General features: G+C 37.0%; 1 protein-coding gene across 1 annotated transcript; it reads right to left on the bottom strand.

Moving 5' to 3' along the window:
* Positions 1–16,624: 16,624 nt before the first annotated feature.
* PCDH20 (protocadherin 20) lies at positions 16,625–20,523 on the bottom strand (the record flags this gene model as incomplete). The annotated part of the gene is made up of 2 exons (XM_080689251.1): positions 16,625–19,348; positions 20,392–20,523. 2 exons carry the CDS (start codon positions 20,521–20,523, stop codon positions 16,625–16,627), a joined length of 2,856 nt encoding a protein of 951 aa, XP_080545377.1.
* Between the last annotated feature and the right edge of the window lie 4,600 nt (positions 20,524–25,123).

Genomic DNA, 25,123 nt, shown 5'->3' on the forward strand with positions numbered 1-25,123 from the left:
AATATATAACTAATAGGAAAACAATTTGAAATAGTTTGAAGGAATAAAAAGAAAAGAGTTGATTTCTTGTTCTAATAATTGAAAGTGAATAGAATGGCAGGTTTTAATCCCAGATAGATATGATGACTTAAAAGATGTCACCAGTTTCTGTTTCGGCTCCTCTCCTCTCTTCTCCTCTCCTCTCCTCTCCTCTCCTCTCCTCTCCTCTCCTCTCCTCTCCTCTCCTCTCCTCTCTCTCTCTTATTCCTCTCCATTTACTCTTTGTCTTCAATATTTGCCTGCTACAGAGGCTGACTTTTTTTTTCCAGTACTGGGGATTGAACCCAGGATTGAACTATTTCCCCAACCCAATTTTTTTTGTTCTTTATTTTCAAACAGGTTCTCACTTAGTGGCAGAGTGCCTTACTAAGTAGCTGAGGCTGACTACAAACCTAGATCCTCTTGTCTCAGCCTTCCAAATATTGAGATTACAAGCATGTGCCACCATGCCCAGCTCAGAGGCTGACTTTTAATACAAAGAAAGGAGGATAGCCACTAATGGCATGGGACTAAAATCATTTCAACATTATTGAATCACAAAGCGTGTATATATTTTATGACTTATTTTTCAATGGAATACAACATTTCTGATAATATGCCCATATTGCCCTGGCTCATTTTATTTTCTCTTTCTACTCATTTAAGTTATGTACATACCAGGTTACGCAACTGTGTTCCAGATGAATCAGGGGGCTTTGTCAGGAGTGTAATTAATATGTGAGAAGAATAAGATAAATCTGGTTATTACAGAAATGATATACAGAAGTAGGAAATGACTATGGAGTTTCTGTTGATTTGTACTTTTATTGGAGGAGGGTGGACGGTTAGTGAGGATTGAATTCACAGCATCATACCTCCAAACTATACCCCCAGTCCTTTTAGTTTTCATTTTTATTTATTTATTTATTTATTTATTTATTTATTTATTTATTTATTTATTGTTTTGAAACAGAGTCCTGCTAGGTTGTTGAGAATCTCGCTATGTTGCTGATGCTGTCCTCGAATCTGTGATCCTCCTGTTTCAGCATCCCATGAACTGGATTAGAGGTTTACACCACCATACCCAGTCTGGATATATTTCTAAAAAGGCAAAGAAGGTTTCCTGTCTTCTATGTTTATGTGATAACTTATTTTATCCAACCAAATTCCAATATAAATTTACAAGATTTCATTTTCTTTTTCCATTACTATCAAACTCTGCATTATACGAAAAAATTTGAGGCTTATTTTTTTGGTGACATAATTTTTATTTTTTTTGGTTATAGATTTAAATGTAAAAGTAAAAAAGAAAAGAAAAGAATAAGTCCCATTTTAAACTGTCAACATATTGGCCAATAGCCCTCCAGAAAACTTTTCCCAATTTGTACTTACATCGGCAACTTGTTTCAATTTTCCAGCAGCAAGGGCTTTCTGGAATTATGTATCTATATAATTGCCAAAATGATAATAAAATTATATTGGAAGGGAAATTCTGTTTATGTTCACAAAGCAGGATGTATCTGCAGTTGTTTTCTCTGTCCATTCTTGTTGGTAACTAAATAGTAGTGGGGATGGGTAAGCATATTTATTAACTTTTGGTTTCATTTATAATCATAAGGCATATCAGCATGTCGACCTGAAGGAGTAGGACAGGTGTGAGAGAGAATTGACAAATCCCACAGTTTTATAAAACACAATAGGTTATCAGTGCAGATAAGAAAAGAAAGGAGCCAGAATGAAGATGGCATATACTGCTGGCAGCAGGTCTTCGATGAATAGCCAGAAAAACAAATGAGAGAACCATTTGGATGTAATTAGAGAGCAGGAGGCAGGGAAAAGAAAGAAAAAGTCTGTAAAATAAAGAACAGATGATGCCTCTGTCGTCCAAACTCCCCAAACCTTTCAGTTTGCCTTTGCTGCTTGTTGTGCTGTGACAGTCTACATGGACACTCACTGAAATGTACTCAGCCTTGAGATTATTAATAATTTTGAAATTGAAACCAGCTGCACACAAAAAATATTGTAACCCAAATGCTTAAATTGATTCTCTTGGCTTCATGCATCCCCTATTAAGACATTTATGCCCATTCAATGGCAGTTGTGTTTGCAGTGTCCTTAACTAAACTCTGAACCACAAAGAATAATTCAAATTGTACCTTTTTCACATATCTTCATAGGTTCTATATACTAGGTGATTCATGAGAATTTTTAATAATTCATAAATCAATTTTCATATTCTGGTGATTTCCTTTTCACCTCCATTCAAAGAAATTAAAACCTGAAATAATATCCACTACCTTTACTATTTGTTTATTTAACAACTTTTCAGAGCTAGAGGCCAAGATGCAAAAATTTCACCCAGGAATTTTCCCTGTTATTAATAGCTTTAATATACCATGAAATAGGATGGGACAGGCAAAAGGAAAGTGATGAAGGGCCTGATATTTGAATGATTGTGTACCCTAGACAAGTCGTTTGACTTGGAGTGAGGCTAGTCCTCAGTATCACCCCAGTCTCCTCCTTCATGTACCTTTGGTAAATATGGCTCATAAATATTTATGAAGTTTTCTCCAAATTTTAATACCAGTAGAGTTGTTATATCTAGGGTATAAACACGTATTTTTTTTTACCTTGTTAGATATGTCCAGTCTTTTCTATATGCCTTTCTATAGTTTTTTGTTTCTATTTCTCTTCATATATTCTATATTCTTATTAGACATTTCTCATGCTAGCAGTCAAAACAGTTTACAGTCCTGGAAGTAAAAGTCTCCTAAATACTTACATCCTCTGCCCCAGTAGCCATATATCAGTCTTCTGTTGGCTGTTCTCCCACTCCTGACTTCTGCAGCATGTCTTACTCTATTCCAATATCCAGGACTTGCTAAACCATGGGGCAGGTCAGACCTACCCTCACTGCAGACCCTCCTCAGAGGCAACACTTTCAGACTCAGCCATCACCCTCTGTGACATTGGCTCTAACTCTTGTCAAGGTAAAATAGTTTTCTTCTAAAGTGCATGGTTACTTTATGTGTGATGCCTGCCATTCATGAATTCATTCATTGCTTCTGCAAATATTTCTGAGTATGCATTCATTCTGAAAATATATCTTTTATATACCACATGTTATTCTACATTTTGAGATTACAGCTATAAAAAGGAAGATGAGGAGGAGAAAGTTAAAGAGGAGAACCAAAAAGGAGGAAGATTCAAAGGCGAGGAAGATGAGGGTAATAGTTATGGTGGCTTATATCTCAGTAACTGTTCTATAATAAAATACTCAGAAGATAGAAGCAACCATGCTAGTTTCCATTCTGCTCACATTGTTTATTTGATGATGGTGATAGCAATATTCTGGGGATGATGGCAAAGAAAAAAATCATGTTCATGCTAATTGTTGAATTTAGTAATTAGTGGTATCTTATTACCTAGGAGGTTGGAAATGCATACCGTCTCAGCTATACGCCAGAGTACCAACTGGAGATGGCAAATCCCGGCATAGTAAGCCTCTGGCATGATGATTTAAAATTTTTTCTGTACAGTTGAGTCACCTTCAGTGCTTTTTTTTTTAAATTCTAATTTTCAGCCAGGTGTGGTGATCCAAGCCTGTAATCTCAGTACTTGGGAGGCTGTGACAGGAAGATTACAGGTTCAGAGCCAGCAACAGCAATTTAGGGAGGTTCTCAGAAACTTTCTGAGACCTAGCTACAAAATAATTCCCATTTTATACACCATACCAATTAAATTGGAAAATCTGGGAGGGGGGGTTCTGGTACCAGGTGTTGTTTTTATTTTGTTTTGAAAATCTTAGCATGTTTCAACAGGCAAACTTGAGAGCCATTGCTTCAGAAACTTCTCCCTCATACTTTAATGTATGTTCCAAATGCCTGGGATCTTATTCCATGCAGATTCTGGCTTAATAGACCTGGGCCAGGCTCTAGATTCTTCATGTCTAACAATCATCCAGGCTCTGTTGCTGCTGCATACCACACACACAGGGTGCTGTTCAACACTATCCCCTTGTGAGGACTGTAGGAGTTCTGATCTTTTCTGAGCACTAGTTCTTTTAAACCTCATTCAGCATGGTAAACATGTAAGTGCTCCAGGCTGAGAGAAGCCTTAAAAACACTCCAAAGAGATTCTCCAGCATTACAGGGGATTCTGACAGTTTTGAAAACAATCCCTGCTATGGTCTGAATGTTTTTCTTGCAAAATTCCTGTCATGGTGGCACATGCCCGTAATCCTACTATTTGGGAGGCTGAAATAGGAAGATCACAGATTCAAATCCAGCCTCAGCAATTTAGTGAGGTTCCTCAGGAACTTAGTGAGATCCTATTCAAAAATAAAATAAAGGCTGGGGGAGGTGGCGCACGCTTGTAATCCCCACGCTTGGGAGGCTGAGACAGGAGGATTACGCAGGTTCGAAGCCAGCCTCAGCTACTTGGTGAGGCTCTCAGCAACTTAGACCCTGTTTCCAAGTAAAATACAAAATAGGTCTGGGAGTATAGCCCGGAGGTAGAAAGCTTCTGGGTTCCACCCCCAGTACCACTAAATAAATAAATAAATAAATAAAATAAAATAAAAAATAGGGTTTGGGGTATAGTTCAGAGGTAGAATGCCTCTGTGTTCAGCCTCTAGTACCAAAACTAAAAGTAAATAATAAATAAATAAACAAATAAGAATTTTTAAACTCCAAAGTCATGGGTTAGAAGTGGGTCCTTCTGGGAGGAGCTTAGTTTCTTTTGCGTGGTGATTAGGCTCTCAAGGAGGGAGCATCCTCATAAGTGAGCTTAGTGTTCTTTCTGATGTCTGAGGGCACTGCTAGAAAGTGCCATTTGTTTGAAAGTAGGCTTACACTAGACACCAGGCACTCAATCTGCTGGCACCTTGATTTTAGGCTTTCCAGCTTCTGGAACTGTGAGCAACAAATTTCTGGGTTTTTTTTTTTTTTTTTTTGCTGTTATTGTTTTATTTTGTTTTGCTAAAAATTGAACCCAGGGGCATTCTACCTCCTAGCTATATCCCCATCCCTTTTTATTTTTATCTGTTGAAACAGGGTCTCTCTAGGTTGATGAGGGTTTCTCTAAGTTCCTGAGACTGGCCTCAAACCTGCTATCTACCCTTGTCAGCCTCCCAAAGACTAGGATTATAGGCATGTGCCACTGTACCCAGCTTTTGTTGTTTTTAAGCTAAGTAATGGTATTTTGTTAGAGCAGCTCAAATAGACTAAGTACAATCCCCATTCCAATCCAAGCCAGACTTCTGGGACTTACATCTAGGAATCCTGTCCTCTTTAAAGTCCTTTAGGGAGCACTGTCATCACATACATGGCTTATGCTGAATCAACACTAAACCTCTTGGAAGAGAGAAAAAAGTCAGACGTTTTATCTTTTTTGGAACTCTACCCTGAAGCTTCTTTAGGTCCTAAATATATTTTACAATAATTGAATAACCTGAATGCAGGTTATTCCTCTACCTAGTAGGTAACTCAATGAATGATAAAAAAAAAACTCTGTGTGTATGTATGTATGTGTGCCCAAATACATGTGTGAAAGTATAGAGACCTTTAGAAATAAAATATCTTGCTCCAAAGCAATCATCTCAATTTCTTTGTGTGTGTGTATGTGTGTTGTGGGGGAGGGGTGTTGTCCTGGAGATTGAACACAGCGACATTCTACTTCTGAGCTATACCTTCAGCTCTTTTTCATTTTTTGTCTTGAAACAGAGTCTTGCTAGCTTGCTATAAGTCTTACTATGTTTTCCCTAAAACTAAGTCTTCCCTAAAACCTAAGATACTCTCCTGTCTCAGCCTCCCAAATATTGAAGTTACAGGCATGTACTACCACAACCCACTAATTATCAAAAATTCTTTCTGAAACTTATTCTAAACTATGACTTAACACTTCCCCTCTCTACCCATAACCAATTTTTTACTAACTCTGTAAAAATTTTATTTTTAAAATGTAATTTTCTATTTAGATTTTAAACTTGTTTAAACCAGCATCCTTGATTTTTTCTTAGATTAGAATTTAGATAAAAAGACTTTACAGTCACCGAAAATGACATGTAAAATGAAAAAGTAATGTACATGTCTAAGAAAGAGACCTTTTCTTGAAAGTGAAGGAAAATACGACTTTTCTTATTAGCCTTTTAGTTGGAAGAGCTCTGATATGAGTCCAAAATTTGTGAGTGTACTTGCAAGATTTTATGTTACTAATACATAACCCATTCTCCAATGGGGTCCTATGTGTTGTGTATTGGAGGCACCAATAGTAAATGTCTGGTATAAATCAGTTCATATTAAATCAATGATTTTAATGAACTTGATTTTCGACTCAGAGTTTTTTGTGTAAAGTAAAGGAGCTTTTGAATTGGAAGTAGAGTTGGTAGAAAATTGGAATAAGAATGTATTTTTAGAAAATGGTGCTTTTTTTCAGAGAATTTGCAATTATAAGTCACTTCAAATGACACATCGATTAAGGAGACTAAACTATTAGAAAGGCTATTTTGTCTGCAATAACATAAAAAGATAGTTTCACATGTATTTTTTTATCCAAGCAGACCTTTATATGCACAATCACAATACATCCACACAAGTTATCTCAATAACAAGTATCAGTCATTTCATTCATTTTTTCCCAAATTGGGTCTGAGATGAATTTGGTAATTCAATTTTATTCATTCCAGTTCTAGTCAGCTGAGAAAGTCTTTTAAATGGAAATAAAAATGCATCTGTATTTTTCTGTTTATTTCTGTGATTTTGTTAGTAATAATAAAAAGAGCATAAGTTGAACAGGAGTATGATAGAGTCTGGAATAGAGCAAGCTCACAATATGTGATTTTACCTTCTATTTCTATTGTTCATTCTAACATTTATTTACTTAGTAACTGTTTAGATATGTATGTAACACCCCTGTTTTGTAAAGAAAAATTCAAACAACTACAGTAAAAGTTACTCATATAAAACAATGTTTCATTATATGCATCAACTAATCTTGGCCTTAAAAAATATTTAAATGCATTTTCCAAATCACATATTAAGCAGCGTAATACTGCCTATGTTAAGTGCCAATCCTAAGTTTGGAGACACAGGCCCTCTGCCTGGTGTTTGGCAATGAAGAAGTCAAGATGTCAGCGATCTGCTTATTTTTTTGTTTTGTTTTGTTTTGTTTATCCTGAAAGATATATGGATGAATGCACTTCCAGGATCATTTAGATTGTTGGTAAGTTCAGTTCTGTGTACTTATAGGAGTGAGGTCCCCGTTTCCTTGCTGACTCAGCTAAAAGACTTTCTTAGCTCTTTAAGGCTGAATAATCTCCCCATGAAGTTCTTATGCCAATTACATTTGCAAGGTAAATGTAATTTCCCTATTGCCATGAAGCATGACATAGTCTGTGCTCCACAGACTAAATGATGGACATGTTTGAAGGAGTATTCTGCCTAGCAGTTAGATGGATTAATGGATTCTGAGATAATTAAGCTCATTTTGTGAAAGACCAACAGATGATACCTGAGTACTAACAAGGAAGCTGAAAGAGGAAAAACATATTAATGTATAAGAATTCCTCTGGCTCCATGGGACAGATGCTATATAAATTTTAAGAGATTTTGCCTTTCTTTTCCATTATGTGCATTTATTACTAAGATCTTTTAGAAAGCCTCATCAGTTGAGCTAATGTCATGACACGAGTGTGTCCTCAGTCAAACATGATGTATAATAAATAAAATTCACTTCCTTCATTGAATTGTGTTAGATCTCTTATTTGAAAGATTCTTATAGGCCAGCATCTATTGAGTTTCTTGTTACAGAAATCTGTGTATTCATATACTAAGTGAATTTATAAATGAGTATGTTCTATAAAGATTTTTGTAGCCAAATAATCTTTTGTAGTGCAAGTTTAAGAAATCATATGCAAGATAGTTGGCTTTTCTAAATTTGAATAGTGAGATCATTCATTGCAAATATTTTAGGGATACACTAAATTCAGGTTACTGAAATTCTTCTTCTTGCAGTGAATTTTAACTGATACAAGAAAATCTGTAAATCCAGTGGAACATTTTACTGTTGAAAATGATTGAAAGAATCATCAACAGAAATCTGTCTCAACATAAAGCAATACTCTTTTTTTTTTTTAGCACCAGGTTTATGGTTAGAACTGCCCACATTCATTTGAGTTTTAAAATAGCTGAAAATGTAGCTGAAAAAAATGAGAAGAAAACTAGTGCCCCAATCTAATGAAGCAATAGTATGAAGGAGGAATGTGGGCGGGTGATTCTTTTGAAAGGGGAAAATATCCTGAGACTATTTTAAAATAATCATGCTTATTTTTAGAATTAGAAAAAAAAAAACAGTTCTTTTTCTTGCTTATTTTACTCTGCCTTTAAATAGAACGTTTTTTCTCCCTATGAATCATGTAGTTACCTTCTCTGAAATATTTTTTATAATGAATGTATGACAGTAGTTTTATACATTAACATTAAAAAGTCCTCTCATCATACATTCTGCCAGATAAAATAATATTGAAAAATATTATTACATATTATTTGAAAGTTTTACACAGCAACTCTCAAAGTTCACTTTATACTCTATTAAATCAAAACTTTACATTACCATAAAACCACATTTGAGAAAACAAAATCAATTTGAAGTAATATAAAATATATTTGTAAAATAAAAACTAGTCCTAATTTTCAAATACAGTGGCAGGATTATTAGTAGAAAGGTAAACTTAATGAACATAACTATATTTTAATTATAATAAAATATAAAATTATGATATATTTGAGGAGAGTAGCTGGTTTACATTATAAATAGATAGATGATAGATAGATAAATAGATAGATAGATGATAGATAAATGGATGATAGATAGATGATAGATAGATACTTCATGGAATATTGGACATGGGAGATATAGGGAATCCCATTTTTGTGTGTGTGTGTGTGCGTGTGCGTGTGCGTGTGCGTGTTTGTGTGTGTGTGTGTGTGTGTGTGTGTGTGTGTGTGTGCGCGTGCCACTAGGGATGAACCCAGGGGCATTCTACCTCTGAGCTACACCCCCAGCCCTTTTTTTTATTTTTTATTTTGAAATAGGGTCTCACTGAGTTGCAAAGGGCCTCCTCTGAGGCTGTCCACCAACCAAGATCCTCCTGTCTCAGCCTCCCAAATGCTGGGATTACAGCGTGTGTCACCAGGCCCAGCAGGGGATCCCAATTTTCCAAATTAGTACAAGAAATACATGTTTTAAAAATCTTTACATTTTAAGCCAGTCACAGCACCACATGCTTGTAATCTCAGTACTTGGGAGGCCAAGGCAGGAGAATTGAACAGGTTCTAGCCAGCCTCAGCTGCTTAATGAGGTGGTCAGCAACTTAGACCCTGTTTCCAAATAAAATATAAAATAGGTCTGGGAGTGTATCTGGAGGTAGAAAGTCTCTAATGTCCATCCACAGTATAAAAAATAATCTTTAAATTTACATATTGTATTCACAAACATATACTCAATCCCTATATTCTAATTCATATATAATTTTAATATTTTTCTTTACTTACTTCCAATCTGTCCTACATAGTTTTAGATAGTGATTTTATCTGTCATAATTCTGCTTGTCCCTCTTGTATAGAGCTATGGTCGGAGAGTGGATAACAGGAAGGGTGTAATACACTGAGTATATGAAAAAATTTTCTTATTCTTCCAAACTTGCACAAAAAAATTCTTTAGAGGAAGGAGAAAACTTACCCCTGTGCTCTGTACAATGATTTATTTGTAATAGACATACCCTAAAGTTAATACAATTATAAATTAATGGTTAATATATATATAATACTTATCCTTGTTGACACTTCAGGGCACTATAATACTAAACTATAAGAAATAATACAATGATCCCAAATTCCTTTGGTATTAAAAACTTTTGTGACCTAGAAATTCCTAATATTAAGTCATCCTGAGTTTACCTTTACCTACCTTAGCATTCCTAAGCCTAATCATATTTATTTATGCTAAACCTAAACTATTTTAATAGTTTTTATTTCCTGTATTATGGTTTATAATTACCTAATGACAAATGTGTTTTCCTTTTTCTACTTTCTTTACTTTTATTCCTTTGACTCACCTTTCTCTATTCTAAATTGCAAATCAATCATGTCCCTTGTATCCACATTCAATCTTGATTTTTCTAAATAATACATATATTATTGAAAATATACATATAATTTTTCATGAAAATACTTATAGTATGTAGTAATAATATATTTATGTAACATAAAATATATATTATATATACATATATACAATTTTTGAAAATTGATATTTATTCCATTATTGCAAGTAAATTTTATTTTTTATAAATAAATAAAACTTCTAAAATCCTATTATTTATTTTTAAAAGTTTTTCTAACTTATTTTTTTATCAGTGCATTGTAGTCGTACATCTTCGTGGGGTACAAGATGGTGGAGGCACATAAGCACACATCACTCATTTAGCCCTTCCCCAGTTTCCACCCCATTTTCTCCCCTCCTTCCTCATGTTTGGCTTAGTGATTGACTTTGATATGATTGGGAATGTACATCACATACATTAAAGGATTTCCTTTTTTCTCTCCCATCATCACTCTCAGATCGCCTTATTTGCTCATCTATGGTTTCTCCCTCTTTCTCTAGAGTTCCTCCTATGACCCATTTTCTCCTTTGCCTTGAAGCTCCTTGAAGAGGGCATTGGTCAACACTTCAAAACTTTTAACCATAATGTTTGTCAATTATTTAATTTTAATTTTCTTTATTTTTTAATTTATGGGGTACAAATTTCTTCAATATAAACATGTCCTTTTTATTCTCTATGCACATAAAAATAATTCTTAATAAATTTTAATAATCCATTTTGATTGACCTTATGTTTACATGAAGTTTTGTTTCATAGAATTTATTTTAGCACATATATTTTCTTTGTAGGCATGATTTTAGCTAACTTTCAATAAAAGTAAAAATAAGTGAATGTGCTTTAGGAGAAAAATTTTCAGGGAAAGTAAATTTACTAATAGAGTTTTAAATATTTCTTAAATTCCCGATTGCTTTCTTCTCACTTTAATACCCTCTGTTGTAACTATTTTCTTGGCATTATGCATCTGAGTTTTTTCAATCTTAAAATGAAAGGCATTAGACTAAGTTATCTCTAAAGATTCATGGTTATAAAATTTGAATTATAGTCTGTCCCTCATGAAACTTCCAAAAGAAAAGGGGCATATAACCTAATTAGATTGTGTTCAGCATATAGACCTTTAATCTAAAAATCCACTCATTCCAATGGACTTTTCTTATTTAATAAGGATATTGGATGAATACCTTTGGTGGATGAGTGACTAAATACAGCATTAGGACCACCTCACAGCACACCTTTAAATTCCAATAACAAAAAAATCTAATATTTCTGTAGTACATCATTTAGCAAACATTTTTTTTGATACTTCATTTAATTTCTTAAAGTATACTGTGATATAGAGCAAGTTCATGATTTCCAAATGAATCTTAAGAGGAGAAATTGGAAGGGAGGACAAGGGGCTGAGTTTTTGAAGCTGAAACTTTTTGCAATATTCTTTTTATATCTGGTATTTTGCCCAAGTTTGAAGATTTTTCAGTGAATATTAAATCCTTTATTTTAAACAAGAAAACTGGAGCATAATATGTAATAAACAATTTATTTTACCTAATAGTGTTGTTGAACCTCAAAGCTTCTTTACTTCTTGGCTGAATAAGGCCATGTTTCTTAGATCTTGTTCAGAATAACCTGTGCCAGCCATATCATTTCTTCCTAGTCTTAATACCCTTAAAATTGTATTTATACCAAGTGTTATCTATTTATATTATCTTGTCTTTTTCATAATTTTCAACAAAACCCTTTGGTATGGAATGTGCCTTATTTTAGTGTAGCTACAAGCAAAATATTGCAAATGTCTGGGATAAAATATTGAGAAGAGGTCAGCCCCATAATGGAATAGTCACCACATGGGCAGACAGTAATGTTTGTTAAATTGAAAAGAATTGACAGCCATAAAGATAAAATAAACTGAGTAAATTAGTAACTCTATAATTCCATCTGTGTCATAAAACCTAACATTAGAGAAGGGCATTATTGCTCCAATTGTTTTATTGCTGCTTTGATGTCTAGTGAATGAGTTCCCTATCCCTTTCAAATTTGTAAAAACAGGCTCAAAACTAAAATAAGAAAACTATCTACTATCCAGTCATCATATGTGTGTGATTTCCTATAGTATAACAAGAATCTTTATCAGTTACAATTTATTTGCCTACTATGTTATAGGCTGTATTATATCTTTTTTATTCTCTCATTTAAGGCCCTATCTTTCACTCAAAATTTCACTGAATCTTCTAAGTATTTATAATCTTCCTCAACACAAAATGCACACATGGGCAAAGTGATCTTTTAAAAATACAAATTCCATGGACAAACTTTTAAAATCTTTTAACCTCATCTCTCCAAGCTTGTTTTTAACGTTTTTTTTCCCCCTTCAACCAAAGAGAACCACAATATTGTTGCTGTTTAAGCACGATATGCTCATTCTTATATCTGTGCCTTGAACACTATCCCTTTCTTTTCATATGCCCATCCCACAGAATAGAGAATTCTCATAAACAATGTTTTGAAATTTTGTGTTTTCTTATTGGCCTTTCACAACATAATGCAAATTCATTAAGGGACTCTGTCTTGTTCTCAGTTAAATTCCTGCTAACTGTGGATATTAAGATATATATGAAATAATGTTTTAAACAACCAAAGCATTTTAATTTCTTGACATTAATGGGTTATCTTAAAGTCCATTCACTTGTTTTATACCTTTGAAGGAAGGGATTCCCAATTTTGGAGTTTTTCTTTTTTTGTTTTTTGTTTTGTTTTGTTTTGTTTTATGGTACTGGGAATGGAACCCAGGGGCATTGTATCTCCAAGCTACACTACTAATACTATTTTTTAGTCCTTTTTATTTTTGAAACAGGGTCTCACTGAGTTAGTTGCAAAGGGCCTTGTTAAGTAGCTGAGTATGTCTGCGAACCCTGATCATCTGGTCTCAGCCTACCAACTTCTGGGACTATAAGTGTGAGCCACCATGCCCAGCTGGAGTTTTTCAAAGGAAAAAAAAAAATAAATGCTATTATTTTGAGAACAATTATGTATAAGTCACTCTCAGAAATGATTATAGACTATATGCATGTATTAGCTAGAAAATGTGGATGATCTTTCTTATCATAAATAGAAATAACTAGGAAACATTATAGTAGAATTTTTTTTCCCTCAGGAATTAGGAATGGTTTAAATGAATTAGTTTTGTCTTCTTTGAGTCTACTTGCATATGTCAGTTTTTTTTTCTTTCAATAAATACTTATTAACTGCTTATTTGTAAAGGCAGAGATTGTACAAGACACTTTGTAGCAATAGAAAATTTTGTTTTGTTTGAAGTAAGCCAATCTATCTTAGAGGGAAGAAAAATTCTTGCATATTTATGGTTCTCGGCTCTAGTAACTTAAGGTTGCCCAATGGAGCTGAAGGACACCACACGGTGACTTGTGCACCTTCATGATACTGCTCACTGTCTGCCAACCATCAGGACCCTAGTTACTTCTTACCACTGGAACCTGTGTTTTCAGGGGAGAATTGCATAATTTCTCCTTTTATAGTTATCAACTTAGAAATTTTCTGGGAGCCCAAATTAGAATCTTTGTGTAAGAGAGATCTGACTTCAATCACATCAACTTCATATACCATACTTAACACTGATTCTAGGCATGATTTCATAATGTATTATTTCATAGTACAATTATGACTGATATTTCATAAAAATCTACACAGAACATCCATAACATTAAGGAGCTGAATTTTTGTGATATGCTAATTAGGCTAATACTACAAAATTGTTTTAAAAGAAGTGATTTTTTAAATTATTTTCTATATTTACTGATAAAAGCATACCTGCCAGAATCTTGTTTTTTGTTATTTTTTAAAATAAGGCCAGAAAATATAGTCAAGTAATGTAAAATAATGTAAATTGTTTTCTGTAGACAAAGATCAGAGCAAAGATCTTCTCTTTTTTAAGTTGGGCAGGGAGAACTCACTGGTTCTCAAACTGTTAAATGGATATTAGGGTTTTTAATGAATGGAACATTTATTTTTGTGCCAGCTCAACTAACAACATTGACATGATTAGCATACATTTTGGCAACTATGCTAGCACAAGGTAAAAAAGGGGCTTTTATCTCAGAGTTTAGTTTTCTTGAGCTTTCTCTGTTATTAATGTTTTTAATGTGAATGAGATGTTATTGTAAAGGAAATCCTACCACAAGAAGTGATTCAGAAATACATCTTTTTATTAAGATTACAGACATTTTTCATGCTGGAGATGAAGTCCATACTCCAAAACACATGAACCTTCTTCAAATTTCAAAATGAATAGAATTATTTTTTAAAAAATTTATGCTGATGGTGAAAGTCATGACATTTAGGGAGGGCTTTTAAATTCACTGTGCTACTTGCATCTCATGTAGTTTCTCCCTTTAAATAAGAAAAAAATAAAAAGTAAAATATGACTGGAAAGGAATGGGTTTCTCCATTGCTGTACATCAAATATTAATGAAAAGTTCAGGGGCTAAATGATCTTAGTCTCTTAGTTAATTTGCCTCATATGAAAGGAATTCACAGTAAAAAAATTATATATATATATTTGTAACAAACATTGTTGCCTCATATGTTTGTTATTTTATTTAGTTAAATTCTCAAATTGAAAAGAAGGAAAATGAATTTATATAAATCCAAAAGGACTTGGGTGTTTGCATCCAATTCTTATTTTGTGCAATACAGTTTTACCTTAAAAATGACTAAAAGCTATTGAAACAGAGCTAACAAAGGGAAAATAGGAGTTTGCCACTGATATTAAAACTTATCATAAGTTAATTTGCACTTGTACATGCCTGGGTGCAAATTCTCATATGAACTCACATTAAACATATAAGCATCCTCTCTACTAAGTATGTCTAGAACTAAACCCATATTTAATAACTTATCCAATGTTGAATTAAGTAATGAATTAGTTTAATATAAACTTCAGCATAGCAGAATATTACAGCTTACCCACATTTAATCCTAAAAACAGATGCCCAAAACAGGCACTTCAGTGGAAGGACAAGCCCATGTTCAAATATAAAATGGTAAAAATGAGAAAGAAATTATGAAAATATATACCTTTAATTTGCAGACATATAAACACTTTTGGTACAGTCCAGACACACATGATGCCAAAAAGTAAAATGATCCAGTTTAAGCTAATACATTCCTTGTTTTAACAGATTTTGCTATAGTGCTCATGTGAAATAAAACTTCAGCTCACAAAATGAAGTAAAAGTGATAAATCAGTGATGAACCAGTTTTCTTCTTTGCAAAAATTTTAGTAAGAGCAAAATTTTCAAAGGAATCTGCTGTTGGGCTTACAAATATCTTGGACCTAATCCAAAGCCAAAGAAAGGAAGCCAGAAATGGTAGCCAACAAATCCCAACAACAACAAAAAGGAAGTATAACTTTCATATAAAATACGCAACTAAAAACAACTGATAGTGTACAGTGGCTTCTAGAATAATTCAATTTGAATGTGCTTTTTCACTTCTCATATGATGGATCAGTTTATGCATATAAAAATTGAATATATAACCCAAGTACAAAGTACTACTGACAAATTGTAAAAGCACTAAAATGTCATGAACACCTAAGAAGCAAAACTAAGGATTGAGACATTTGTTTGCTTCTAGCTGTTTTCTTGAGCATAATTTCTAGTTACATTTTCTATAAGGAAGAATACATATATTTTCCCCTGCAATCATATCAAGTACAGTGGTAAAGCAAACAGGAAACAATTTGACTACACAGAAAGTCAGATACTTTTCAGCAGGTCAAATCTGTAGCACATGGCAATGTTTTAATCCTTGCTAAAAAGGAATTGCACTTCTTTTTAATGCCTTCTTTTCCAAACTACGCATGATATACCTATGAGGTAATAGACATTCTGTTTACAGGTACATTTATTTTCTTTCTTATTATATATTTAAGTAGGGCAAAATTCAATTTACTTTCATTTCATATTTACTTAATGTTAAAAACATATATTTAAAATATACTCTCTCATTAATTTCATGTACAACAGTTTTTCTGTACAATACCTCAAACAGTTCCCTGCAAAGGAGCAGCTGATGCCCTCTTGTGGTGAAAGGACTTTTAGACCAAAAAAAAAAAAAAAAAAAGTACCATTTGCCTTACCTTACTCCCAGGTTTTATCAATCATCTGCTTGGTGTATGAAAGCTGCAAATCATGTCCAAGCTTTTTTATAAATAACAATTCTAGAGCTGTTAGTATTAATGTTCATTTAAAAATTCTGTACACATTTTATAACCTCTGAATTTGAATTTAAAAACCTGAAAACAGCTATTTACAATATAGTATAAGTTATAAATTAGCCGTCCTTCACTGGAACTGCCATCAACACACTCTTGTCTGGGTGAAGATTATCCAAAGTCAGGTAAAGCATCTCTCTGTGCCATTCCACAATAAGATATCAAATGTTAGAAATATCCATTGGCTTCATCTCTCTCATATGCAAGTCAATTTTCCCTTTTAGTGGAATTTGTACTTCCAAGTTTTCATCTTCCCTGTGGTGCTTTCTCCCTTTCCTTAAACAGATGTAGATGCCCATCCCTGTTACTACTGTGATGGAGCTTAAGCTGATGACAGACAGAGCTACTAACGTGGGCATGCAGGACACTGATTCTACCTTCCTCTGAGTTGGTTCTATGGAGATCTGTGGTTCCTTTTCCTCTATATTAATCTCTGGTTCTTTTCTTAAAAGACTCTCAATGTAACTCTCATTACTGACAGTGTCATTGACAAATAGGTTCACCATGACGGTGGAATGGAGAGGCTCGGGGTAACCGTGATCACTCACTTTGACCAGCAAGCGATGCAGTCCATAATCTGTCTGCAACAATGCCTCTTCCAAAGTAATGTTGCCAGTTTTAGGATCAATTCTAAAGGACTCCGGCCTAGGGCCTCTTCTCCCTATGATGCTATAAGCTATAACAGCATTCATGCCTGTGTCTTTGTCAACAGCATAGACTTCTGTCACTGGAGAGCCAGGGAGAGTAGAAGGCAGAACCAACAGATACGACATATTAGACTGAGGAAATAAAACAAGAGGAGGGTTGTCATTGATGTCCAGAAGGAGAATTGTGATTTTTGTGGTAGAGGAGAGGGCAGGCTCTCCCCCATCAACAGCTTCAACCCACAAAGTATAGGAGCTTTGCTGCTCTCTGTCCAAAGAGACTTTAGCTCTCAACATGCCCTTCCCTGTATCTATGACAAAGATGTCACTCTGGTTTACTACAGAGAGCGCAACCCATCCGTTTCGCCCAGCATCAGCATCTGTCACACTAATTACTCCAATTTCACCATATCCTGGGAAGTTTTCTGGCACAAAAAAGCTGAAGTCCTTGTTGATAAACCGAGGGCTGTTGTCATTTTTATCCAACACTGTAAGAGCCACCGTGGCTACTGATTCTCTGGGCGGCTTCCCACAATCAACAGCTCTGACTGTGTACCTGTACTTTTCTTTCTCTTCTCGGTCCAGCTGAGTAGAAACTGTCAGGATTCCTGTGACACTGTCTAAGGAAAAATATGACGGGGCATCAGGTCCCAGGAAATATAAAACTTGGCCTCTCTCTCCACTGTCGGCATCTGTAGCATAAAGTTTAGTCAAAAAGGCATTGGGTGCATTGTTTTCTTCAATGGTTAGTTCTATCAAGGGCTGAAGGAAAACAGGGGCATTGTCATTGTCATCTAAGAGTTGCACCTTAATGATTCTTTTGACATGAAATCCCTCAGAGTTCCAGGCCACCACCGCTATTTCGTAGAACTGCTGTAGCTCATAGTCCATGGGCTTTGTGGTCTCTAGCAAATATTCATTATTGTATGGTTTGTAGGGTGATAACCTAAATGGCCCTTCCCCATCCAGGTAGCAGTTAACCTTGTATTTACCTTCTGGATCTCTTATGGTAAAAAATGCAATTGGAGTGTTAACAGGTTCCAGTTCTTTTAAATAAACAACACCATCTATCTCATTTGCTATATAACGTGGGACAATTTCAGGTGGTCTGAAAGTGACTTTGATGATGGACACCATAGCAGTGATCACAGCAGGGATGCAGCCCGGCCCATTAGCAAGGATGGTAAGCTTGTGCATTTGTAGGGCACTTCCTCCAATCTTACTAAAAAGTGTAATGACTCCTGTTGTTTCATCCAAGTGGAATAAGTCCTTGGATTCTTGTGGAACTTTCTGGCTGTACGTGTATGTGATCAGAGCGTTGGTCCCCAAGTCTCTGTCCACAGCCTGGACGGTTGCAATTGGGGTGCCAACTGTAGCATTCCCATATACAGTGACATTGATTTGTGAGTCAATGAAGAGGGGGCAATTGTCATTAATGTCACTTATGCCGATGGTGAGGGTGGCGCTTCCCAACAGCGGTGGAGACCCACCGTCCTCAGCTATTATGATGCTCACATACTGGTCCTGGGTTTCCCTGTCCAGTGCACCCATGACAATTAGGTAGGGGGTGCGCTCCCCATTCTCATTCTCCTCCACGTCCAGGGTGAACATGCCATGGTAGTCCAATAAGCGGTAGGTCTGCACCCCATTGGTGCCTACATCTGGGTCCACGGCAGGATGTTCAATGGCCAGCCGGGTGTTTACAGGTGCATTTTCAGGGACCCAAACTGTGATCTGGGAAACTGGGAACTGTGGAGCATTGTCATTGATGTCCCGGATGGCAATTTTCACCTTCACAAACCTAAAGTATTCCTGAGGCAGAACCAGCACATCCAGAAGTAAAAGGCATGAGTCGGAGGAAGGAGAGGAGATGGAAATGCTGCTGCCCCAGGCAGCCCCTCCACCCCCATCAAGACACAGGGCCTCTCTGTCGATCTCCTGTGTAGAAGTGTGCAACTCCCCAGAGCGGTTGTCTAGGGTCACATACTGGCCACTCAGTCCCCCGGAGGCCAGGCTGAAAGAGAGCGGAGGATTCCAGTCCACAGCAGTGCGCTCCTGCTGCGTGGACTTCAGGTTCTGCCTCCCCGCAGCCCGGGGCACCAGCCGCAGGTCCTCAGCCAGGCTACCAATGAGCACGCCAGCAGGCAGTCCCTCGTTCAGGCTGTACAGAAGCTCTGTGGCCCGGCTGTAACTCGCCAGGCAGTTGAAGGGTCCCACGAAAAGGAAAATCAGGAACACATGCTGGAGTGGAGGGAAGGGAGCAGGTTCAGTACACACACAGAGAAACACAGTGCTGAGAGTTAGAAGGCGGCGCGCCTGGGGTTGGTGCTGCCCCGTCCCTAAGTCCAGGAGAAAAAACCTCTAGGCAGAATGGGCCAAGAGGAAACTTGCTGAAAACGAGAGGTCTGTGGTTCAACACTATCTCCAAAACTTATTATTTTTTTTTTCTGCTCATTTTCTGTTAGCCCCCCACCCCATCCTCATTATCCGGCTAACCTTAAAAATCCCAAGCCAGAAAGCATCCCTGGAAAGAAAACATGCCGGAATGAAAGGGACTCCAGGCAGGGCCTGCGCAACGTGACAGCGAAACCCCCTTTGGTTATGGGGAGGGAGGGGTTGGTATTGGAGAATCCCGAGAGGTGGGGGATTCCTTTCTCATTGAAGTGATTCAGGAATCCTAGTCCTAGAGCAGGAAATGTGTTACATCCCTTTCTAGGAGGACACTAAAAACAATAGCAATAGCAATAAAATAATAATAATATGGAAAACGCGACAAGGCACCCGCACCCCACGTACTCTCCTCTCCCCCTGCAATGCTTTCTATGGAGAAAGTGATTTTTATTTTAGCATGCACAGAAAATCCAATTAAAACGAGATCTTCATCTCCTACCAAGCCCTCCTCCCACCTTCTTTAGGGGGAAGCGAAGTAAACGCGGAAAATGATTATGCAAAAACAATTTGTCAATTGCAGTGGACAGTCATACAGAAGCCCTCGGCGGCGGCAGGAAATGCTCTCCAAGCCCTAGTATCTGAAGCGGTGTGAGCGCACCATCGGCCCCTCCGCCTCATCTGTCACCTTTCTGCTTCAGAAACTTCCTCTCCGGACCCAAGGACTCTGCTATTTTTTGCTCAAATGCAGACACATTATCCCAAACTCTCCCCCCAAACCCTATTCTTCCCCTGAAGTTTGGATAAAGGCGAAAGATTTGAAAAACCCGCAAGGAGTAGGAATTGTTTCAGAGTACTGCAACTTATCCCGGGCGGCGGGGCTCCCGAAAGCTTACCGGCAGGTTCCTGGGGCTGGTGCTGCTCCTGGGACGGTGTGGATGCCCCATATCCAGGCGCGGGTGCCAGGTCGCAGGGCACCAGCTCACTGCCAGGGCCGGCGAGCTGCGCGCATTCCCTCGGCCGCGCATTCCCAGCGAGGCTGCAGTCAGTGCGCTCCAGAAGGGAGGAGGGCAGCCGAAGACACTCCCCCTCCGTTCATGCAAATGACTGGGGAACTTCAGCCAATAGTCTCCGGTTTGTGGATTAAGGATGGGGAGCAAGGGGGGCGAAAGCTAGGGGCGCAAGGGCACGCAGATGGGTTTCCAGCCCCTGGCACCTTTAGGTCCAGGGCACGCCAGGTTAGTCCAAAGGGGAGGCAGGCTTGCCTCTGAAGACTGCGGCGAGGAGCTGCGGGGTCCGGCACCTGAGCGCCTGCCCACCGGCCTCCCTCCAGGCTGTGCCAGTCAGATCCCAAGTCCACAGGTTGCTAGCAAGAGGGAGAATTAAAACAAATAAATACGCCAGCGTTTGCATCCGAGTACAAGAGAGAGACTGAGAGGAAGTCAGCGCCACGAAGCAATCACCGGAACAGTCCCCCTGAAGCCTAAAGCCTACATTGCCACCAATTCCTCCCAGAAACTGGATCCGGTAGTGTTTGCCCTGCGAAAGAAAATAGACTTTTCTCAGGGGAATCTCAACTTCTTCGTAACGCTCTTGAGCCACAAAAACAAATATACGAATTCAGTGAAATGTTGCCACAAGCTTCAATTTTGATTCTTCGCTCTTGGTGGCAGAGCCTCTTGTGCGTTTCCTAGTTGTAGGCGCAAGTGTCTCTGGGTGTCTGCCTTGGGATTATTAGAAGCGGCCCCAGCTTCTGCCAGAAAGACCAGGAGAAAGGCTGTGTGCCTTATGCATGCGGGGTCGGGGGAGGGTAATACACAGGTGATTTTTAAAAAACATCTTTCTCTAAGCATTTAAAAGAGGGAGGAAACTCACTGAAGCCTAAAAATAAATTACTTTTCAAATTATTACTCCCCCCCCCCCCCCGGTCCTAGTCCCCTGCGTCATTTCAGGTGCCTACAGGGAAAAGTGGCCTTAGGAAGAAAACCTGGAGGAGTGTGCTACAAAATGCTTAGATATTCCTTGTGGCTCTGATCCTGAACAGCCTGACTTGGAATCACCTAAACTCTGGGCTGGTTTCCTCATTTATATAAAACAGGGCTGGTGGGAGGCTCCAACGCATTAAGTCTGTGAAATATTTTCTGATTTGCAGGGCATGTATAAGTAATGGAAGAAACCATTGAGCTTTTCCTTGAGTGGATATTTCTCTTCATCACTAGGTTTCTAGGTATTCCCTTCACTGTCTTAAATATAAGACCCTGCCTATGGAGTGACCATCAACTGATCCTACAGATAAAGGGCTTCCTCTTGGGTCAGAGAAATCTGAGTTCTCTGTGCTTTCCAAAGGAGCTAGTTTAATTTTCCTCTACTCTCTGCTACGTAGAATATAAATTGTTTGGCTGAGCTAATTGTTTTGCTTTTGACCCTTCCTATTTCCCTTTTATTCCCATTAATCCCAGTGACAGAGTCTTAAATATTGACAACATACTACATCAAAGCACCTGGTGTGTAACAGCTTGTGATTGAGCAAATGGCTCTAGACATGGGGTTGACGAACAAAACAATATTCCAAATCTGACATATAATATAAACCTGGATCATAAAATAAGCGCCTTCAAGTTCTTTATAGTCAACTTGAAGTCCTGAGAAAGTGGTAAACCAACGTAGACATACGGACACAAGTGTCTGGGTTTAAGGCCATGTATATAGCTAGGAAAAAACCCACAGCTAGGGCAGTATGATTTGCCTCTCCTTGCTTCTGAGGCCAGTTCTGCCTACGGTGAAGTTGCTTTTTTAAGTATTTACCAATCTTTAGCAAATATTTATGTTGAGGTTTGTACCGGAAATGTGTCAGATTAAAAAAACCAGTACCAAGCTTTTTCTGAAGTGTGTTTAATTTATGACTTCATGTAATAACCTTAGCTTCTAGAAGTAAGGGACACACAGCCAGAGTTAGGCAAACCTGTCAATGGTTGGAATACCTACAGTTTGAAGTGATTCTACATCCATGCAGATAGCAGATGCATTAGGCTGGAGATTCCCACTTGTGTCTTCTCCAGCTGCCCCCAAATATTTTATATAAATATAGGAAGCCCTTTTGGAGTTTTTATTTTTTCCATAATGAAAGTACAAGGACCTATTGTTTATGAAGCATATTGGAGTAACATCTTCTCTTTGTATTTATTTTTTTCAATTGTATTTAATTTTCTCTGGAACATTAGGCACCATTTTTCTTTGTAGTGAATGCTTTAGGTACAGATGTCCTTGTTCGTCCAGCCAAGTGTTGTGGGACACACTTCTAATTACAGTGCTTTGGGAGGCTGAGATAGGAGGATTGCAGGTTCAAAGCCAGCCTCAGCTACTTATGAGTCCCTCTGCAACCTAGTGAAATCCTGTTTCAAAATAAAATTTAAAAAATAGGGCTGAGGGTGTAGTCCAGAGATAGAATGCCCCTGGATTCAATCCCCAGTACCTAAATAAATAAATAAATAAAGTGTCCCTTCAAAGCGAGGCAAGTTGGCAAATACATGCAATCCCAGTACTTGAGAGACTGAGACAGGAGGATCATAGGTTTGAGGATAGTTTCAGCGAGACTTTCAATAATCTAGCAGACCCTATTTCAAAATAAAAAATAATATAAGGATGGGATGTTACTCAGAGATAGAATACATCTGTGTCTAATCCAAAGTACTACCAAAAAAAAAAAAAAAAGTGTCCCTGTCATCCCACCATGGCAGAATCTTGGTCTTCCTGCCATATCCTCCAGATGCTCCCTATATAAAGGGTCATTACTGTTCTTTCTCTTAGTTAAATAGAAAATAAATTAAATCTACTCAATCATAGCTTTCCCAGTATTTCTAAAAAGCATGAATATGTGAACTCCAGGGAGGGCTATTTATGTAAGCTGAAATACAAGAATTGAAGGCATCCTTGTACTAATGTTTGGAATGATAATAGTAACCACCTCTGTTTTAAGTCACTATGCTTGTTGTCATGTCCCTGAATGGGAATTTGTCATCAAGACTGGGAGATCTTGGCACAGTGCTGGGTAATACTTTACATGTCATATGTCAGACTTTTAACTAAACTACTTGTTATCATTCCTCTTTGAAGATCTAAGCAGAGGTTTCATGCAGCTTTATCCTTTTAATTAGGCTTACAAAAAAAGTTGGGGGAAGAAAAAACAAACAGATAAGCTTCTTTGTTCCTATGCTCCATCTTCCTGGGCATTGTGAAAGCATTCCCAAACTCCTGCTCCCTATTATGCCAGCCCTGTGACCTGCCATCTGGTGTCACATATTTCTTTCTAAAGATTATGTAGAAGGCTTCTATGGTACTAGTCCCTTGAAAATAATACTTAGGAACTTCTCAGATGTCTCAATTGCTCTGGGCCTGCTTCCCAGGTGTTTTATAAGAAATGATCTAGAAGAATAGTGAGATTATATGCCTCCCAAGCCTATTTTTTCTATAGACCAGGATACAACCTGACAGGATTCAGGGACATTGCTGGTACTCTGAAGTGGGCAAGAGGATTTGCATTCTGTTCTCTGGGTTGTTACTAAGTTACTGCGTGATGATGTGATGTTAGGAGATTCATCAGAACTCTCTTTCAATTTCCTATAAGGACCCTTCCAGGTACTACATTTACAAATAAGCATGAAGTGGCTTATCTCACATCTGTTATTACAGACATTGCATGGTGATACTCAAATTAACTCAGATTAATTTGATTATTACTTATTGCATATCACTAAAGAGTAATAATATATTTTGTTTATTGCAGGCCTTATCTTGTGATTTTATTTCATAATAAAGATGGAAGTGCACTTATATTTGTCCATTGAAGTATCATATTCAAACTGTACATTTAATAAATATTCTCTAAAATGTTCAAATTTTTGAAATACTATGCTTTACAAACAGCTTTAATTTTTATTTTAAAATTTCTTAACCCACCCTTTAAAATATTACTGTTATTATTATCTGGTTCTGGTGATTGAACCCAGGGGTATTCTTCCAAGCTACACTACCAGCCCTTATTATGTTTGATTTGGTCACAGTGTCTCACTAGATTGCTAAGTTTTTTGCTGAGTTACTGAGACTGGTCTTGAACTTATGATCCTCATGACTCAGTTTCCCAAGTACTGGGAGAACAGGTGTGTGCTGCCGTGCCTGGCTGAAAGTATCGTGATAATAATAGGGTATCCACAAAGTTTTATATCATTAATATACATGGAGATATTTAAAACTGAGCCATAATCCAATCATATTTTGTTTAAGATAGAAAATAAATGCAAATTCAGAATGTTACTTCATTCTAAAGCTATTTCATTTATTTGTCCTATTAAAATATTAAATCAAAAGTCCCTTTTGTCAATTTATAGGTATGTGTATATATAATAGCTGTGTTTTCAATGTGCATATATATGAACTGTGTAAAATAGACCACATATAAATATAATATATAATAATGGAATGTATACTGTGTAATTGAATAATATATGCATTATTTTTCTGATTCAGGAAAGGTTAGAGAATGATCACATTTTAAAAAAAGCTACAATATTTGAAAAACAATGAAATGAATATTTATTGAGTATTAATTATATTCTGTATAGGCTTCTCATG

Source organism: Muscardinus avellanarius, assembly GCF_963383645.1.
Source record: "Muscardinus avellanarius genome assembly, chromosome: 2".
In the NCBI taxonomy this organism is placed as follows: domain Eukaryota; kingdom Metazoa; phylum Chordata; class Mammalia; order Rodentia; family Gliridae; genus Muscardinus; species Muscardinus avellanarius.